Here is a 21,651-nt window from a genome sequence, read left to right as displayed (position 1 = left end):
AAAAAAGAAAACAAAAAGGTTTATTTGGAATCTTTCAAAACAGTCTTAGAAGAAGTACTTGTTTGGATTCTTCATAAAACCTCATGATACCATACTATCAGTAGTAGTTAATATTCTGTCTCTCTCTTTCTTTCTCTCTCTCTCTCTCTCTCACACACACACACACACACACACGTTCCTCATTCTTATGTTTGAGTGATTGCTTCAGTCAAATATTATTTGGGTTAATATTTCATATTAAACCATAGTTGATTAACTGTAATGAATAAGCTATAATAGATTAGGATCCCACATACTGCAACATCACAAACTATGTTACAGTCTAGAATGGCTAACTTCATATAGTAAATCAAAATTAAATCACATTATAACTTGCAGTAATATATGTGTGAATCAGACTGTATATTAAGGTCTATTGAAATAAATCCAAAATTATAGCAAACATTTTCTTATATATGAAGTTATATGTTATATATAGTTAGATATATGAAGTTAGCCATTCTAGACTGTAACATAGTTTGTGATATTGTAGTATGTGGGATCCTAACCTATTATTGCTTATTCATTACAGTTAATCAACTGTGGTTTAATATGAAATATTAACCCAAATAATATTTGACTGAAGTAATCACTCAAACATAATGAAGAACAAGTGTATGTGGGGGGGGGGAGGGAGGGAGGGAGAGAAAGGGAGAGAAAGGGAGAGAGACAGAAAGAGAAAGGGAGAGAGAAAGGGAGAGAAAGAGAAAGGGAGAGAAAGGGAGGGAGAGAGAGAGAAAGGGGGAGAGAGAAGGGGGGAAGAGGGATATCATTGAATTATCTCTTCATTTTTGGGTGCTTTGCATTGAGTGCTGCTTCATACAACAATGTATTTCACATAGGAAACTTGGCTAGTCCCAAAACGCTAAGCAGACTATGACCCTGTTGATATTTAATATATAATTACATAAATTAATATTTGGATGGGAAACTTACAGAAATTCCCAAGAATGTCCATTTTTTCTGAATACCCTGGAAGAAGGCAAAGGCAAACGACTTCTGAATTATTGCCTAGAAAATAACTTGGATATGTCCATGTAATCATCAGCAATCAAGTCTAAAATATTCAATTAATTCTTTTATTATATGCTAGGAAGATTCCTAACTCCCACTTCTAGTTCTGACAAATAGCTAAAGTAGATAATTTCTCTATTTCACATTGCCATAGCACTATGAATTTATATGAATTTGCATAAATGATACTCTTTGTAAGATTTGTTTATATCAAAGGCCTAGTCAGTGAAACACATTTGCATGATAAGGAGGTAGGCCTTTCATTCATTTCTGTGCAGAATTACTTGCTTCTCTAGCTTAGTTTAACCATTGAGAGGCTAGTTTGCTTGTAGCTTATGAATATTATGAATTAAATGTAGCTTAAGTCTTAGCTGAAATGAATATGACTGTCTGGTCCTGAGCAGGTTTTGTGAAAGTGTGATTTTCAGCCTTTCCATAACACTGCAAGATACAATTGCATGATGTTTCTGAAACTATGGTCAAAGCCCATGACCATGAATTAATGACTGCAACAGAAGAAATGTTTCACTATAGTTATTCAGAAAATAATTTTATGAGAAGGATTGTCTTAGTATAGTATCCTTTGTCAAATATAAAAAAGATAATAGAGCAATTGCATAGATCTTTATTCAGAAGTAAGTCCCACTTTAGTTCAATATATTTAAGTGTGAACACTAATATATTCTAATATAATTGTGGAAATATAAAGCTATGTTATTGGAATGATACAGACTCAGAAACTTGATGTTCAATGGAAGAAGTTATCAGAGAATTCTATAGTATTGTGCTGATTCTCCTAGGCATAAAATCAGAATGACCACACATCCCTGAGCATATTGCTTATTTATCTGCTCTTTTTTAGAACTCTTGGGCGTAAGAAATCTAATTGTAGAAGTTCTGCTGCCCTTTAACATGCATTAGCATTATTGTGCCCATTATGGGAGAAACCTCAACAATGGTGCTTTAATTCATCCATATCGGCTATTTTTCTATTCACACAAATTCACCTGTGTGCCCTTTTCTCCTATTAATATTCAAATTGCCGCTGTCAAATACACATATTTTTAAATATATTAAAATGTTTTGGTGGCCAGTGTTTCTAAGCAACCCTTATCTGTCTTTTCTAAAGAGCTCATGTTAATACAGTACAAGCAGTTACAACTCATTATATACACACAGCAAATTTGTTAGGCTCTCGGTGCTGAGGAAAAGTGGCAAGTATAAAATTGCACTGTTACTGTCTTATTCAGGAGATAACTTGAATTCTGGGTTTTCCAAATCCCAGTCCCACATTCTAACCACTGCACTGCCTTGCACTGCAGGTTATAATCATAAACGCATTCTTCACACAGTTTAGCCCTTGGCAATGAATGCAGAAAAATATACAAAGCTCTGACATTACTGTCCTATGTAGGTATGGTATATTCCAGATGAGTTGTACAAAGAGAAATACTTCAATTTTTCACTCTACCTTAAGCCATTTCATATTTTATCTTCTTAGACTGTATATAGGAGCAATGAAATTGAGGTATGATGTTATTGATAACTTGTCTTGGGGATCTCAAACTGAGTTTTAACAAGATCTGTTTTTGCAGGCTAATTCAGGTTTCCTTTTCTACCAAGAGTAGTAGAATATTCTTGCTTATTGGTTTTACTTTTTAACAATAAAACTAGTTCTAAAATTCCATCTTGATGTTAAATTGTGTAGAATGTAAGACCCATTTATTTTTAAAGTATTTCTCATCTGCATCATAGCTAAACTAACTCTGCTGAGAAAAGCCAAAGATTTGCTTGCTCCCAATGCAGATCTTTGTATTTTAGAGCCAGTTGTGGGAGCATCAGGTATTCATGGCCATCTGCTGTAGCCAATGTATGCGCTATTACAAAATTGTCTTTTTTCAGTTTCATTTCCCCAATTCAAATACCTACTAAGACATCAAAACTACAGAAATAGTTCTTACTTGAGTATCACCATACCACTGTCAAAATATATTAGGAAAGAAAATGCCTCATAGCAATATAGTGGTTTCCCCCCTTTTTATGTTACATATGGGTCTGCATTGTATAAATCAAGCCATAAAGAGAATACAGGTATAGTGAAAGAAAATATCCTATTATAATCTCTGAAAACCATCCATTGTCATTGTGGATACCAAAAGCTAATTAAAACATTTTGATAATGTAGATTGTCTTAGAAGCTAACTTGTGGAGAATTAGTATATTATGCTATGATGGAGGGGGGGTTGTTTGTATTTAAAAAACCAATTATGGGACTCAATAATGCCTAGAGTCTTTTGATATATTTAACTCATTAAAGTATCACAACAAAGTTTTCTTGTTACTGATACAACCTTGTTGAAAAAAAGTACATGTCACAATGATGTAAATATTGCTAGACTTAATTTTTGTGTTCCATTGTCTGATTAAAATATGTAATTTGAGTGATTTATTAGTAGCTTGCTCTACCGGTTTGAGGTCCATCCCTTAGAATCAGTAACAGTTCCATCTTGATTCAGTTTCAGCTTATTATCTCACATCCTGTCCTTTATAAGCTGGAGACACACAGAAGCCTGGAAGCATCCAATGCTGACTTTGCAGAAAAGGGAATTATCATTAGGTATTGTCAACATATCAGTATTTAGTTCTTGATCTGCCCAAAATCATCACAAGCAGTTTCATATAAATGTTGAATACTGCCTAAACACTCTTATATTTAGTTATGTATGTTAGTATACCAATATTAACATTTACATTATATAAGTTTTCAAGAATAATTTGAAATGCTGTTTTATTGAATAAGTCCTATGTGGTTTGACTTCTAGATATCTTCAGGAACACAATTGAATCTTACCCCCCTGTATATTTGATCCAGGGTAATGCTTTGAGTTACCTCACCAGAAATGTGTGATCTGAAAATGTTTGGATGACTGGTCCATCTCTAGGGAATGGACATTCCAGACATTCTTAATCTTGCTATGATTGAGAAAAGAGTGACAACTGTTTTATTTTGTGGGGATTGGAATATTAAGGGTTGTTTGTATTAATATTAGTTTGGTAGGGGAAGAGAGAATAAGTGTGTAAAATGATGTGTAAATAAATATTACAGGTAATCCTCTGCTTACAATCATTCATTTTGTTCCAATGGCACTAAAAATTATTAATTTTTCACACTTACGACTGTTGCAGCAACCCCATGGTCATGCGATAAAAAAATTAGATGCTTGGCAACTGGTTCAGTGGTGGTATTCTACCGGTTCGGATGGTTCTGCTCAGCCAGTAGTGGTGATGAGCAGTGGAGACCGAACCCACCTACCCACCCAGGCTCCCATACTCACCTTTATCCTCTGCTTTTGAAGCGCAGCTGCTTTGCGCGGCACAGAAGAGTGTTGCACGGCAACTGCTGAAGCGACCGGGAGAGTGCAGGCTTGCAGGAGGTGAGTTGGAACGCCTCTGCAAACACCTCTGCACCTGCGCAAAGTGCACATTTGGCACATCCGTGCACGCAAAGTATGTGCACCTGCGCAAAGCACACCCACCAAGCCACGCCCACCAAACTGGTGGCAAAACATTTTGAATCCCACCACTGATCTGGTTCATATTTATGATAGTTGCAGTGTCCTAGGATCATATGCTCACTCTTTGTGACCTTCTGACAAGGAAAGTCAAAGGGGAAACTAGATTCACTTAACTATGTTACTTACTTAACTGCAGTAATTCACTTAATTACTGTAGCAATAAAGGTCATAAAATGGGGCAAAACTCACTTAACAGCTATCTCACTTAGCAACAGAAACGTTGTGTTCAATTGTGGTCGTAAGTCGAGGACTACCTATAATACATTAACTGCAGAGACAAATTAATTTTAACTATGATTATAGAATGAACCTATGTTTAGATAAACTGTTGAATTCATATTAATTCCTAATAGAAATATTAAGGTTTTGCAAAAATATAAGAAACAGCACTATAGGGAAGACACTTGTTTTAAACAGGCGTTACAGTACTTTTACCATACAGTTTTGGAGAAACTAAGAACTAAGTCACAGAAATATATAGGGCAAAAATCTATAATCATTCACTCTAGAAACAGTACAAAATGCAGAACCAAAAGTGGGCATTTCTCAAGACAGGGAAATTTTACCAGAAACTTACAGATGTTAAAATCTTTGCTACCTCAAACGGTTACGGTTCTAATTGTATACCCTAACCGAGACTGAAGGGTCTCGGACTATGTGTTAACTTGAGGAGAAAGCATAAATGAAGCATATTTGAAAATTTGAATACCACTGTGCATCTGTTTTTAAGCATTATATACGCAAAAATAAAAAAGCAAACAGAAAAATAATTGTCCCTCTGTATCTAATACAGCAGGCAGGTGCATTACATGTTTACATGTAATGTTTACATGTAAAGTTTACAAACTGCAACCTGAGACAGAATTTTCTTTCCACCTTTCCCAGTATTATGAACTTCTCAAAGGGCCTGGTTTTTGCATAATGTATCCAGATGATAATTTGAATCTGATTATTTGGATTATGATCCACTTGTTTGTTTTCTAGCTATCCATGCTATGCTTAGGAGTCTTCTTCAACAGTAAAATTGAAAAGCATTAATAATTTTTCTATCCTGCTTCTTCAAAGACCACTTTTGCTTCCCCCAAATTTAAGTTCACATTATCTTTTTCCAATTAAGCCTCCCCTGATTCAGGATATAAAGAAGAGGAGAATATACTATTTTGTCTCACTCCTTTGCCAGCCTGGGGTCTGTTTTACCATTCTGTTTGGATTGTGGCTTTCCACAGTGGCCAGACAGGCACAGCCACCAACCTACCAAGTTCAAGTTCAGAGAAAATGCAATCGAAACAATCTTTGCTTCTGCTCTTAAAGGAGCAAGATAGGAAGCAAATTGCTTTGTGACAGGACAGAAGCCCTCACTCCAAATATATTTTTCAGCCATCTACAGATGTAGAAATGGACAGCTGATTTCAAGCACCCTTCGATTATATAATATTTGTGTCAGTAGCTGTCTCCTAATCCACTTTCCATAGTGGTTGGAGGGAATCCCGGGAACAAATGTCATATTTACATAGCCAATAAAAATATGACTGTTACTTAGGCTAATCCCAAGACCTAGCTATGGACGTTTTTCATCGATCAACGCTAATTGCATTGCTTTTATGTGCTCATTGATCTTCCTTCTCCTCCTTCCAGAATCAATTTAGCCGATTTCAAAGCAGAGCCGCAGTAGCACCGCCGCGCCTTCTGCAGCCTTCCCAAGTGACCAGGAGGCGTCCGCGGGACAGACTCCCGCACAGCCGACCGGCCGCCACGCCTCCACTCCACCGAGAGGCAGGCCTACGCACCAGGAGATCACCGCCGCTACGGGGCGGCTCTGCCGTGTTTGATAAGGGACGAAAGAGAAGAACCGCCTCGGTCGGTGCCATTGGCCGGGAACATGGCGCTGAACAGGAACCACTTGCCCGGTGGCGGGGTTGTCCCGCCCCACGGGGAAAGGTAACCGGAGGCGAAGATGAAGTTGGCTAGCAAGGGGCGGCAGGGGGAAGAGGGTTTGTTTTTTGAGGTGGGGAGTTTGCGTATCCTCGGGGATCGCGAAACACAGGAGGGGCATTTCTACCCGAACGGTGGGACGGACGCCTCTAAGGCGCAACCCAGGGACTTTTTTCCCCCTGGAAAGCCGCCTGGTTTCCTCGGCTTCGAGCGCGGCGCCTGGGCTCGAGAGTACTTGCGTCTTTCCATCACCCGGAGAAGGATTTTACTTCTGCCCAAGGGTTAACCCGCGTCGCCCCTTCCCTTTCTACAGCCTTGCCATCCCCGGGACTTCGACTCTTGGTGGGGAGGGCGGTGATAGTAATAGCTTGTTTTGTTTTGTTTTGTTTCGATAGTCTACGCGGCCTTTAGTTCCACTTCCGGCCCGTGCAATAATGTGCGTACAGTAGTGTTGTTTTATGACGTGGGCCGTAGTTGTGACACACATTTTCCTTCCCAGGTTAGGCTTCATTAAATGCGAATTTAATCCCGCCTTCCCCCTCCGTCTAGTTTAGGAATAATGAGTGTATTCGGAGAGCAATTATCGTGGAGGGTACAGACAGAGTTAAGTTACTGAATGCAATTTCTCTTTCCATCACGCCCTAATAAGTACAAATTTATAGGGAAAAGAAAATAAAGTGTGGCCCGAGATAAATTTCTGTATTACTTTTCCCGCAGGCTCATTATCTAAGAGGAAACATTACTGAAGTAATTGGCTTCACAGTAAAACATTAATTTTTTTTATGTTAAGATAGTACTCAACTAATAAATTGAAGAGATGAATAATTTGACTGTCATAATTATTAAACAAATGAGTGCAAATAATTTACATGTTTGACTCATCATTCTTCCTTTTACTTTATTTTGAAATAAGACAAGCAATTATTGAAGGAGAAAATACAAAAAAATATAGCAGAGCTGAGATACTGACAGTAGCCCTGAAAGTAAAGCCAGTATGAGTTAAACCAGAATCATGTGATTTCTACATGATCATTGGAGTGCTAAATTAAAAAGCTTAGCCTCGTTAACATTCTTGAGCAGGGATAGTTCACCATCTTTTTTTTTTAATTCTAAGTTTGTTTTTTTGATGAAGGTATTCAGAAATTGTGCATTTTTCCCAATTTATATATTGCATTTTCTGAGAATTTTAAAAGACAGCTTTTTGTACATCATTTAGTGGTAGTTTAATGAAGTTAAGTGCATGAGTTGTTATCACAAGTGTTTCCAATTCCCTGTAGGGCTGAGTAGGCACTAGGCACATCACCCAAACCAGGGTAAAGGCTCCTCTGGCCATGGCCTCCACCTGCCTTTCCAGCTGTAAGCCATGATACCTGGAAGAACAACACCAAGTTGTAGAATTTTTGTTTCAGAGAAATATTATTCTGTCTAGAGTTAAAACCAGAACAGAATAGTACCCCTTTCCTGTTGAACTTCACTCTATCTGTGTTGCTGGTTTTCTATAAAGCTTCTGTGGAGAGCACTCTGACATATTGTCTGGGTGTGTGGTATGCAGGCTCCACAGTTGAGGACAGGAAAACTGTACAGAGGGCGATAAACACAGCTCAAAAGATTATTGGTTGCCCTCTGCCCTCCCTGGAAGACTTAGCCAGGTCCTGCTGCCAAAGCAGAATCAAGGCCATTATAGAAGATCCCTCACACCCTGGCAATTATCTTTTTGACCTGCTGCCTGGATGGCGTTTTAGGTCAATAAAATCCCACACCACTAGATAACAAATAGTTTCTTTCCCTGGGCCATCCGAACTGCAAATAAACACGAAGTCACTACCTTATTAAGATGTGAAAATGTGTGAAATCTCAATACCCCATTCAGATGTATAATAATATATTACAGTACAATCCATCTCTTGTGTATTATACTCGGCAAAGCATTACAGTCAGTGTTGGATGTATATTTTGTGTATATTCGTAGATATTGTACTCTCAAATTGCAAATGGAGACGTGGGTACTCTATTTTTCTAATCTTCATTTTTAAGTGCTTTGTTTTTATTGTATTGCGAACAGTTGCTGGGGTGCATCCACAGTTTCGTTGTACTTGTACAATGATAATAAAGTTATTCTAATTCTAATCCAGACTAACAGCCTTTAGAGTCAGGAACTTCAGGTTGGCCCTGCCCAAGATGAAAATGTATAAGTAGGGATCAGCTCAGCAGCATACTGATGACACCCTGTCTCCAAACTGATAGATAGCCTCTTTTAGCAGTTTCATGCTAGGGAGAGAAGACCAAACCCTGAGATATCATACACGGGAAAACCCACTGGGCCAACTTGACCCATCATCGCCACTGGAATTACTTCATAAGGAACAGAACTATTGTAAAACAGTGTCCTCACCTCCAAACTGGGCAGATGGTTCAGAAGAATAGCATGATTAATTGTACTGAATGTTCCTGAGTGGTCCACAAGGCACCTGTTCTCTCCATCCAGGTCCCTTCATAGATCATTCAACAAACAGATGAAAACTGTTTCCATCTTGTGCTTTTTCTAGATTTCTGACTGAAAGTGTGTCAGATTATCCATTTTTACTAGCTGCTCTGACACTCACTTTCATCCCCAAAAGAAAGTCACTCGGAGTCACTTGGTTGAGTTGGGTGGCTATAGAAATTGAATAACTAAATAAAAACTTCATCAGGAAGAGGACCTTGGTGACAAAAATATACAATTGGGACTATAGATTGGGACCAAGGAATGAGGAGGGAGCATCACTTATACCCCTAATGAGGCACTTACTGCTATCTGGATTCATCAATCTACCCTAGCCATCTAAAGAAGCCAAAAGGAAAATGGACCTAAGCCAGACATGGCTGAGAATAGATTAGAATTCTTTATTGGCCAAGTGTGATTGGATACACAAGGAATTTGTCTTGTTGCAAATACTCTCACTATACATAAAAGAAAAGATACATTCGTCAAGAGTCAAGAATCATAAGGTACAATACTTAATGATAGTAACAGGGTACAATAAGCAATCAAATCATACTAAGAAACAGTCAATATAAATCATAAGGATACAAGCAACAAAGTTACAGTCATACAGTCACAAGTGGGAGGGGATGGGTGATAAGGAGTGATGAGAAGATTAATAGTAGTGCAGACTTTGTAAATAGTTTGACAGTATTAAGGGAATTATTTGTTTAGCAGAGTGATGGCTTTCGGGAAAAAAGCTATTTTTGTGTCTAGTTTTCCTGGTGTGCAGTGCTCTATAGCGTCATTTTGAGGGAAGGAGTTGAAACAGTTTATGTCTGGGATGTGAGGGGTCTGTAAATATTTTCACAGCCCTCTTTTTGACTCTTGCAGTATACAGGTCCTCGATTGAAGGCAGGTTGGTAGTAAAAAAAAATTCTGCAGTCCTAATTATCCTCTGAAGTCTGTGTCTGTCCTGTTGGACTGCAGAACCAAACCAGACAGTTATAAAGGTGCAGATGATAGACTCAATAATTCCTCTGTAGAACTGTATCAGCAGCTCCTTGGGCAGTTTGAGCTTTCTGAGCTGGTGCAGAAAGAACATTCTTTGTTGTGCTTTTTTGATGACGTTTTTGATGTTAGGTGTCCATTTTAGGTCTCTACTGTTGATACAGTGTGGTCTAGTATTGTAAGAGGTGGTAGTGTGGGAGGGTTTCTTCTAAAGTCTACCACAATTTCTATGGTTTTGAGTATGTTCAGTTCCAGATTGTTCTGGTTACACCACGAGGCAAGTTGTACAACCTCCTGTCTGTATGAGGATTCGTCATTGTCTCGAATCGGACCAATCACTATTGTGTCATCAGCAAACTTCAATATTTTAACAGATGGATTGTTTGAGATGCAGTCAGAGTTGCCAGAGAACAGCCTTTCAACTTCATTAGAGTCCATGGACTGTTCCAAAGCAGTCACAAATAATAGTAAAAGATATTGATCACTGAACACAAACCCTAATCACTTTACACCTACCATGAAGAATCAAAAGTTATACCACTATGAATGGCTTTATTGGCAAAATGTAGCGTAGAAAGACTGATGACAAGTCTTCCTGCCCATTTTTGTTCAAAACTGAGCAAGCTACCTATAGAATGCTACTGGGCTGTAATTTATCAACAGCAAGGGCAAAGAAATTCTGATACTATGTTACCCTTGTTTTCATTGACCAGGTCTGAACAAATACCCTTACCTTTTTTCAGTGAGATTCACTGTTAAATCTTCCTCCAGTGTTGCTCCAGGCATCATTTCTGACGCTTACATCTAGAAATCCTCAATAAACCAGAGTCCCCTGATTTGTATAGGCTGCTTATAAGCAGTTACGTCAAGTACAATTCATCATAAACAATGCAGCTCTAAAGAACTGGAGAATAAAAAAGAAAGAAAAACTTCACACTTAATAAATACTAAATAAAAACTTCATTCTTAATAAATATTTGATGCATTTAGTGGGGTGATGGGGGAGTAATGGGTAGCTGCCTTGTTAGCTGTTGAAATGAGAATAGATAGTTGTGTTTCATTATAATTGGATTATTTACAAGTCTGGTTGGTGCTCAACAAGCCTTGCTTTGAAATAACTGCAGAAGATTAAAGCTATAGATTTTGAAACTAATCCAGTGCTTTGGTGGTTAGATCTAGTCATCATGTTTTATGCACAGAGAAGGAAAACTCACCTCCTCACAGTCAAAATAGTTTGGTTCATATTTAGTCCACTTCCAATAAAGATTATTTCTTACAAACAATACTACTGAATGATCTGGAATACTTTTATGAAGTTTATACTTTACATTTTTATATATATCTTTATTATTAAAAAATACAGAAGAGAGATCTTAAAGATTTAATACAAAGAGCAAATAATAATAATGGATATTGCTGTTACCTATTCTGGGGATAGAATACTATACTCCCGAGTGTTGTTATTTGTACAGAGGTTTATACAAAGATGATCTGAGCTACGTTTTCAGGACCGAGTAAATAGTCTTTATTAAGTTGATTCTTCATCTGTATTGTCATTTTTAATAAACCTTATCAAAGATACTAATACATCTATATTGTATCTCCTTCTTGAAGTATTCTCAAGCACTGTAAAGATGTGGAGCTGACTTTCTCTGAGATAACTGGCAATCCAGAGATGTTCAAAGGTACTAAGAAAGGAATGGTTTTTCTCACTCCTTACCGGGTAAGTTCTGAATGAAATCCTTCCTAAATAAAAAAACAAAGTGGAAAATTTCCTCAGTTAAACTTCCAAAACAATATTCAGTTTTTGAAATGACATTTTTAGTAATACATAATACGGATTTTTCCAAAATCCTTCTCAATTTGATGCTTTTACTAGACTAAAAGTTAGCTGTGGCATCAGAAATAAAGCCAGTGGTTAGGGTTTTTTCCCTTCCTGATTTAGGTGTATCATCATTTAGAGTTGTACATCATTTACATGTTCTGATCGAAATCCAAATTGAACTGTTTAATGCCTTCCATGTGGAAGTCTTTAAAAGACTTGAAGACTTGAAGTAATTAAAATAGTTACAGTGATTTAGCTTTTGAAGCCAGTAACACTGGTATAGTGCTATTTGCATTAAAATTTATTTTCAGACAATTTAGTGTTTTAAATACTTGTGAGTACATAATTCAAAAGATTGACTGCACTCATCTTGTGTGGATTTTAAGAATGGTCTATTAAGTTTTGATTGCAGGCCTGCTGTCAGGATCCATTAGGTTGACAGTCATTACAGATGAGTCCTGTACCCAACCTTTGTGGCGGACCGGGCCCGGAACAAGCCTTACCGGGCCGCTGGTTGCTGGGCGCCGCCATCTTTTTGGTAAAAAGCGCTTCCGGTGAGCTTTTCCGGGTAGAAAGCTCACCAGAAGCGCGTCAAGATGGCGGCGCCCCTCGTGAGCTTTTCCGGGTAGAAAGCCATTTCTACCCGAAAAGCTCACCGGAAGTGCTACGCCGCCATCTTTTTGATGAAAAGCGCTCCGGTGACGCTCACCGGAAGCGCTTCGATCATAAAAAGATGGCGCCCAGTTGACGCTGGTACCGGGCCGTGACGCCAGCTGATGCCGGAAACAGGCCGCGGCGTCGAAAAGGTTGGGGATCCCTGCTGTATAGCATAGACTCCTTCTGTCTCTGGAACGATCTCCAGCTCAAAAAGAAAAATAAACATAGCTACCTCACTATTTTAAAAATATTTAAATTTTTTGCTTTTGTGTGCAGATTAAAAGGATTGTGATTTGGTCTTTAAATATTTTGTATATTATCTCAGAACCTGGCATACCTTTTTCTTTTGGTTGGTTCATACACAGTTACTGAGATCTTTAATAAACACAAGCCAAGAATCAAAAGTTATAAGACGTAAAGCTAATCCATGCTGAACAGCCTTCTAAAAGTTATCTATCTTGATTGATTATTTTACGTATTTAAGAAAAGTGTTTTAGGATGGTTAATTTTGGGATAAAAAATATTAGTCCAATTTGAAATCTTAAATTGATGATTTGATATGGATGGAGATTGCAATTATATGTAACAGGTTTTCATTTCTGTGTGGCTTTCTTGTGCTTCTAAAAAAGTGAAGGCATAAATTTGTTTTGCAGATTATTTTTGTGTCAAAAAGCAAAGACCCAATGATGTCTTTTATGATGCCATTCCACTTGGTGAAGGGATGCTCCATTGAACAACCAGTCTTTTCTGCCAATTATATCAAAGGAGTAATACAAGCAGAACCAGGAGGTATGTGTCATCCATCAGAGAGGCAAATTTTAAAAAATTACACTCTTGGAGTAATCATATGTAAAGGTCTTGCTTTAAATTTCTATTGTAGCTGAGAACTATACATCCACCAAAAATGTGTAGCAACGTCTCTTTGTACACGTATACCAATAATGAAGGTTTTTTGATAGCTGTTAGGTCCACCATCCTTCATTCAATACTTTTGAGAAACTTCACAATTCACTTTAACTTGATTTGGAAGAAAAAGTAAAACTGGATTTTATTTTGAAAACTTATTTTAAAGACAATTATTTCAAAACAGATTTTTATTTATTTGCAATTTTTTTGCTTGCCTGTGGAAATAGAAAATTCTGCTTTCCTAATATATATTCTGATTAAATTTCACAGTCCCTGATTAAATTCAGTGAAAATATTTGATTAGAGTTTGGAAAAGCTATTCACTTCTGATCTTGTAAGAAGAAATGCACTTTTTACATATAAGTGTGTTTAATAAATGCACTTTTTACATATAAGTGTGTTTAGAGGAAAGTGATGAATAAGCATTTTTAGCTGGTTGTAAAAGGGAAAAAAGCAATTTAAATATTGTTCATATCTTGAAATTTGTTCTCTTTGAAGTCTGTGAGAGATGGATGGGATATACTGTGAAGTTGGGGTTATTGGACCATCTTCTGTTCTCTCCAGAACTTTGGTAAAGATAGGGTGAAGTTTGGGTCCTTTTTATTTAGTTTTAAAGGGTTCTTAATAACGTAAGTAGACAAATCTTATTAAAGGTTTAATATACCTATTGAAAGTTTATCTCTGGATTTCAGTAATACAATTCCGAGGAACCTGGAATTAGCAAAAATTAGGTAGCTTCTCAAAACTGGTATAGGAATACCCTATTATGGAAATATTTGTTAGAACTATTTCTGAATTATTTTGTAAATTGATACTGATATCAAATCATGTTCAATTTATCCCTGTTTTTGTCTTGACAACCTTTTGGGAAGCTGCCATAATTTAAGACTTTTAATGCAACCTTTTTCCTTAGGTGGCTGGGAAGGTCAGGCTTCATTTAAAATGAGCTTTTTCAGTGGAGGTGCTATAGAATTTGGACAAATGATGTTCAAGCTTGCAAGTGACGGTAAGACTTCCTTCTCATTTCTTCCCATCCCAGGCAGATAATTTGGTAGCTGATTTCTGCTTTTGATAATAATATTTGACGGATGTACTTGCTGATAGTTCTTCACGCATGCTTAAACCTTAATGTATGGTCAGTGCTAAATGCTGCTATTCCCACCTCTATTATATGTTTTTCATTCTTTCCAACTCAACAGAATGTTGGAGAAAAAAATATGTAGAGAGATGTGGGCTCTTGTCTATCAGCAAGATAACTCCTCTAAACAGAATGGATCCAGATTTGATATGGTGGAAGCAGCAAGAAAAATAAAAATGTTGGGTATAAAAATGGGTTTGAATTAGGTTGGCAGCTGAGAAGAAAAACATTACAGGAAAATATTCCCCAATGGCAAATGCATGTTGGGCAGTGACTTGGAATGCTGCCTGTTCCATTCTAAGCCCCTTCTCTCTTTCTAGGCACATGACCCAGTGGGGAGCTGGTGCAGCCTGCCCTGTGCTTCCATGCATGCTTGCAAACGCATTTTGTTACCTAGAATTAAATACAGACACTTCCAATGACCACTGCAAGTAAACTGCATAAAGCTATATTCTGCATGCTTTCTGGAGTTTGTTTAATTTCACCATCAATTTTTGCATCGAGTGCAATTCCTGCAAAAACACAATGGTCACGATGGGTAAACTGATCAGATAATTTGCTTAAGTTCCCTCTAATTTTGGTTGATTTAAAACATAATTATTTAAACACCAATATTTCATGTGCTAAATTTGGCTTATTAAATATACTATGCTTAGCTTCTAGAGGAGTACCACCTCCGAGTTTTGGCTATGGGTATGCACCACCACCTTTTCCTGGTGCTTATGGACCTCCACCAGGAAGCTACGTTATGCCACAGCCAGCTTCTGGAGCCTATGTTTATATGCCTGCACAAATGAATGGATATGGAGTTGCTCCGCAGCCTATGGGATATCCATATGCACCTCCTCCAGGTGAATTTTCACCCAACTTTATAAAATACTGTTATTCAATATTAAGCTGTCTCTTTTTGTTTATCTAGGATAAGTTTTGGGAGTTTTTATCATTCTTGTTCCTTTTCTTTGTCTTCATTTAACCTATAAAATGTTTTTAAAAGTACACTTATATAAATAAGTCTAAATATGTTGATAAAATGTACTGGAGCATTATAAAATTTATAACTGTTTGTGTAAATGAATGACTTAAAAATTATCCGGATCTGGAAAAATATGAATAGCAACATTATAGAATTGCCACTAGGGAAAGGGTAATATTTAGAATGATTGAAAATATTCATAGTGAATGGGATTAGCTGTAATAAAGATAAAATTAAAGATTTGGGTTTTGGGTATGCTATTCCACACATCCATTTCCCACAAATGATTCTGTTACTGCCCTATATATTGTATATTATATTATACAGCCAAGAGAATAGTTGTAGGATCTGCACAAGAATACCAATTGCACAGTAGTCATCTCTCTTCGAATGTGTAAATTATTTGTAAAATACTTCCTGATTGATTTTTAAAGAAGATGCAATGTAAGAGAAAAAAAATTCACTTCATGTGAACTTGCACCAACATAAATACATCTGTGATATGCTTGTACAAATATAGATTTTTCCCCCCTTTAGGTGCGTATCCACCACCTCCTGGGATGAACTCCATGTACATGGCACCTCCTCCCCCATATCCTGGCCCTTCTGGTGCTGGACCATCAGCTCCCATTGACCCAGGACCTACAGCTCCTAGGACCTGGGCAGAACCTGGGATGCCAGGTAAGAAGTTAGGATTGCTTCTGCTTAGAACTGGATCAGTTGCACTGTGCTTCTAGGTTTTATTCTCTGGGTTTTAAGTAAGTTATTTAAAGAGTGATTATGGTCATGCTGATTTATCCAAGTTGTTTTCTTTGAATTAAATGAATGTTCTTTGAAACACCCCTCTCTTAAACATAAACTCTAAAGATAAGTGCAAAAGTCCCCAGCTCCTAGTGCCTCCTCACCCCAGTCTTTGTACTCAAAAACTGCAGGATTGTGCTACTGAAATTTTGTATTAAGACTCTGGTAGGCTTAGTAATTCATATTTTGGTTACTCCCCCCACCTCCATCCTGCCCAAAAGCTGAGGTCAGAAAATCTGTCTCCATCACTTCCTGTATCATCAGTGCCATTCCACTTATGGACATTCACTACCTAAAAAATAATAAAAGGATAGAGCCTATGGCCTTGCTTGCAAAAATGTGATCAGATTCTGTTTTAGAGATCATATATTCTGTTTGATCTGCTAATTGTTGAGATACAGTTAGTTGACAGATCTTGATCTCGGTCTCTGATCATTGTGAAATATTTTCTCTTTTGCCTACCCAAATATACATGGTTAATATATCTAGAAATGATTACCTTGTCTTGTCCAAATTCTTCCTTATAGAGGCTACAAATCTGTATTTTAATTTGATCTAGAAAAGAAGACTAGGCAGCATTTGTGAATGTAAATAGTGTTTGCATTTGTTTTAAAAGTTCTCCCTGCCTTTTTTTCTTTTATTAATGATGTAGGTGGCAATAAAGCAGCAGAGGCAACTTCCAGTGCATATTATAACCCAGCTAATCCTCATAATGTTTACATGCCTATGGTAAGGATTTTCTCTAGAATTGCATGTGGCAGAAGATGGGGCCAAGGGAGTAGTGATTGTCCCCATTTTTTTAGGTGAACTTTTTCATCTGAGAAAATTGGGAATTTCTGAGAAATGAGTTCAGTCATGGACTAACTCTCTGTTGTGCTAACTTGGTTGGATCTGAATTAGCTGATTCTCAGTTGTAATATTTGGTACAATCACTGAGTGAGAATGGACAACCTGTAGCACAATGAGGAGCAGATTTAGCTTTGTAGTTCTAATTTTTTTTTGCTGTTCTGGCATTTAGTTAAATAAAATTTGCAGCTAGTGACACTGAATATAATGTTAACATTATACCAAGAGCATCTGGCATTTTTGCTTTCTACTATACAAGCACAATAACACTGAAAAACTTTGAATTCTAGAGGAAATTACACCCACACATACACAACACTCACAGTCTATTTATTTACTTTAGGCTATTCCTCTCCTTTAAAAAACAACAATGAAACAGCTATAACCATGTTTCACTGTCTGTTTCTATCCCATCTCATCCCATCCCTGTGATAATAACATTGACAGATTGTGTGCCAATAAGGCACTTAACCACATAGATTTTTGCCATGATCTGTTCCTAAACTGGTCTTTTGAATCTTCCAATGGCATAGCTATTTGTAACTGAGTCCATCTGCTGAACTTTCTGCTGGCTTTCCTCTTCTCTTTCCACCTCTCCAAACTTTAGAGCCTTTTTCAGAGAGTTGGGTCTTTGCATAACATTGGCTTGCCACATATTACTGAGTAACAAAACTTTCCTTATAAAGGTATGAAGAACATGAAATCTTGGGACTTGAGGTCCTTCATTATAGTTGCCCATCTTCTTAGAAGTTAGATCACATATGAGACTGCTTTGAAATGTATTACACACTGTGATTTAATATTAAATAATTTTAAGAATGCTGAGATAACGGGGCAGAAGAAAAACTCAAATGTTTAATAGTAATGTGCCAATTTAATTAAATGTTTTTAATTTAAATTTTAGGATCAGCCACCCCCTTATTCACCACCTGAGGAAAAGAAGAACAATTAACAGGAGCCTCAGCACCACTTTCTTATGTTTCTTGACTTTGAAGATTTTGCTGTTGCTGCTGCCTCTTGGGTTTCTTTAATTTCTAGATCATCCTATGTCAGTAGCATGTATAGTATTGGATGATGTTACACCGGCTGTTAAACTTTCAGAATGGCAATACAAGAGTGGTGGCAGTAATAATTTATATGTTTTCTGTCTTGAGGGTAAGACTACAACAAAACACTTTAATGTGACACAGATATTCATGAAGGAGCATTTTGTTTTTCTGCATCTCTGTATTTTTAATACCATCAATATCTGCATGGTATTTTCACTCCTTGCAAATTAATAAATATCAGGGAATTTTCAGAGACTTCTAACTTTCCCGCAAAGTAGAAGGGAAGAAAGCTTTCCACTGATTCATAGAAATTGATATCTAAAGAAAAAGGGATGACGAGGAGATCCAAAAGATTAATCAATTTTCTTCTCAGTAACTGTTGCTGCCTTCTGGTTTGCCACATCAAACCAAGCTTTAAAGATCTCACTTTCTGCAATATTGGCTTTTTGTCCTTGCAGAAGGATGCCAGGTGGAAATAGTTTTACTGTACCTACATCTGAAGGAATGCATAGCAGTTTTTTGTGCTTTCAGTTTGGCTGCAGGGTTTATGTCTCTAAAATGTTTTTATGTGTCTCTGTCTCTAAAACATCATCTGCCTGGTGTAAGAGTAGGGCAATGAGTCTTACTCAAATTAGGCCAAATTATCTGTCTACCCTAACCGTACAGCAGAAAGGAAATTAGAATTGAAACCATTTATGTGAACTGGAACCAAAGATTGGCTTTATAACTGAGAGGACTAAAATAAAATGTAATTTAGCAAACAGCATAGTACCTGATCCAGAAAAAAAAACCCAGATATTGGTTATTCTAAGAACAGGACTCCATCTTTGATCTGGAAATCAGTTCTTTTCTAACTAGCAGCAGCTAATACAATACTAAATATTATATCTAAAAGGAAAATACTTTTTTTCTCCTACAGAAAATGGGAATTTTCAGTGCTGTATGTTGGTAAAGCCAGACATGGATATCGAAGCAGTTTCTCTTTGTTTAGGCCTCTATCTAGATTTAGCTACACCATCAGGCCAGAGGTGTAAAAAAATATTAAAACTCCAAACTTGAGTAAGAAACCATATTTGGTAGAGCTCTGTAATTAAATGGTATTGGAAGAGAACACTAAAAAGTTTTTTTTATCCAAGCTAGAAAGAAGCAACCAATATTCTGGGTTATGTTAAGCTGTTACTTGATGTATGTATATTCCTCTTATATTTGTTCTTAAAAGAACTATTGTTCCACTAATGTAGTGGAGAATATAATTTACATATAGGACATCTTTTTTTTCTTCCTTGATATTAGGGTTTTTACTTCACAGAGAAAAACTCAAGGCATACTGGTGTATTATGGATACTCATCTATTTTCCTTTTAGTAAATGAGTTTATTATTCAGTTTAAAAGTATGAAATAAACTTTTTTCTAACAAGTACCTTCATTCTGAACACAAAAGCATAACTGTTTTCCATAACTAAATAGTTAACTCTGTTTATATTATTTTTGAATTGCACTTTAATACAGAAATATTGAAACCTTTATATTTGTGTCTTCATTGGTATGTTGATAACCTATCCTGTTGTGCAAAGATCAGTCGGGGAGGGGATATAGTTCCTTTCTTAAAAGTATGGAAAACTCCCTTAACAAGATCTATTTAAATATTGTGCCTGGTAAGGTCTTCCTCAAGTTTGACCTCTGATGACTTTATGACTAATTTATTTGGTAATAATTCAAAAGTAGTTTGTTCTTGCTTGTTTCAAACTTTGCTTACATCCTGGTACATACAGTAAATCACATTCTGTATTACACATCAGTGACCATAAATAAAACTTCTTAAATGAAACTTACAAAGTAGAATTACAATATAGAGCACAAAAAATAAAGCACACAAGATTTAAAAAATGCACAATCATGTTTGCACTATTTTACTGTCAGCAATATGTGAGTTTTACAAGCTGCAAAAATAAACTTTTCAAGTCCCAGTTAATGTTTAGAGATCAAGTGAAATAGATGCTGTGACCTAGAACTTAGCAAGACTTAGTTTCTTGCCAAGATTAATGTACTATATTAAACTGCCACCTCAGATATTTGTTGACGGTACTTTCCATGCAAGTTCTTGTCTTGCCACTCCTGTTTGATCTTCCCATGTCTACTGCTAGCTTAGGCGTTCTCTCAGCAGTTCATCTTTGGGTGCAATCTTACTGGTGTATTCGTGGATGCTCTGAGTTTCGTCCAGGATAGCAGCTTTGACAGTCACTAGACCCTGCCCACCTTCTTTCTGGTTAGTGTACAATTTCTGCATGTTGGGCTTGGGGTGGAAACACCTGTGAATTGTGAGGGTCTTTAAGGTATTCACACCAGCAGCTTCCATGTCCTTTGGCCAGCTCACTATACTGGAAGGGTATCTAATGATTATCAGGGCATACATATTGATAGCATGGATCTATCTATTGATCTGGCTATTCAGAACCTGTCTTATCCTTGGGGATACTTTGATGTTGCTGTCTTCCTTGCCTCCTCCTCATGGTTCTCATGTGACTGGGATATCCAGGTGCCTGAACTGGACTGTATGTGTGCTATGTGGCTCACTGGGAGTTCCACTTCATCAGTTGAAACTACTTTTCCTATCTTGGCTAACATCCAGTCACACTTCTCCCATCTGAATGACGTCCCAAAGTCCTCATTGTAGATCCATGTCAGGTGAAGTCTTTAAGCCTTAATGTTCCAACCATGACTAGGACCATTTGGCCTTTACCTTCCACATCCTTTCTAGTTCTTCCTTCAGCCCTGATTCCTACCCAGCTTCTCCTACTCCTTCCTATTACTATCACTTGGCACTGCTACATCTATCACCACTGCTATCTTCTGGTTCTTATCTACTACCTCAATGGCTGCTGGATTGGTTAGTACTTGTCTGTCCAGGATCTGAAAGTCCTTCAACAGGAGTGTCCAACCCCTGGCTTATGGACTGGTATTGGTCCATGGCCTGTAACTGCCATACAAGCAGCAGGCAAGCAAGTGAAGCTTCATCTGCACATGCGCGGGATCTAGGTTGCAGGTGAAGCCCCCCCCCCCCATCCCCGTGTGTGGAAGAATTGTCTTTCACAAAACTAGTCCCTGTACCTGAAAGGTTGGGCACCACTGTTCTACAGGATCTTAGCCATCTTATTCTCCATGACTTTCTGCAGGATCTCCCATTTGGACTTGTCCATATACTGTGCACATATTCCTGTACACAATGCTACTTGGTTGTGTTCATTCAGTATATGCTGTTCCTGCCAGCATCTTATACCCTGCTATTATGTGTTAAGATTGCCTCTTAAGTCTCTCTGCATAATTCGTATATTGAGTCTTATCTAGTGTGGTAAATCCATGCTTCTATGGATTTAGTGCGTAGTGCCTGTTCTTGTGCTGCTATGATCAGTGCCTCAGTGTTGTC

At 37.4% G+C, this 21,651-nt stretch overlaps 1 protein-coding gene across 1 annotated transcript; it reads left to right on the top strand.

Moving 5' to 3' along the window:
- The first annotated feature begins 6,033 nt into the window (after positions 1-6,033).
- WBP2NL (WBP2 N-terminal like) lies at positions 6,034-19,753 on the top strand. The gene is made up of 8 exons (XM_087968232.1): positions 6,034-6,566; positions 11,647-11,755; positions 13,168-13,303; positions 14,334-14,426; positions 15,215-15,409; positions 16,069-16,212; positions 16,985-17,061; positions 18,083-19,753. Exons 1-8 carry the CDS (start codon positions 6,508-6,510, stop codon positions 18,128-18,130), a joined length of 861 nt encoding a protein of 286 aa, XP_087824358.1. The 5' UTR covers positions 6,034-6,507; the 3' UTR covers positions 18,131-19,753.
- Positions 19,754-21,651: the final 1,898 nt, after the last annotated feature.

Source organism: Notechis scutatus, chromosome 6, assembly GCF_049901735.1.
Source record: "Notechis scutatus isolate UNSWTSFEM ecotype Mainland chromosome 6, rNotScu1.2, whole genome shotgun sequence".
Classification (NCBI taxonomy): Eukaryota; Metazoa; Chordata; class Lepidosauria; order Squamata; family Elapidae; genus Notechis; species Notechis scutatus.
Note: the sequence above shows the minus strand (reverse complement) of the source record. Positions and strands in the feature narration are given on the sequence as shown.

Bases quoted from the DNA above. Each gene is read 5' to 3' on its own strand.
- WBP2NL (XM_087968232.1), top strand. From the start codon at position 6,508: ATGGCGCTGAACAGGAACCACTTGCCCGGTGGCGGGGTTGTCCCGCCC. The intron at 11,756-13,167 runs GTAAGTTCTGAA...TTTGTTTTGCAG, and splicing joins TTTTTCTCACTCCTTACCGG to ATTATTTTTGTGTCAAAAAG. The intron at 16,213-16,984 runs GTAAGAAGTTAG...TTAATGATGTAG, and splicing joins GGCAGAACCTGGGATGCCAG to GTGGCAATAAAGCAGCAGAG.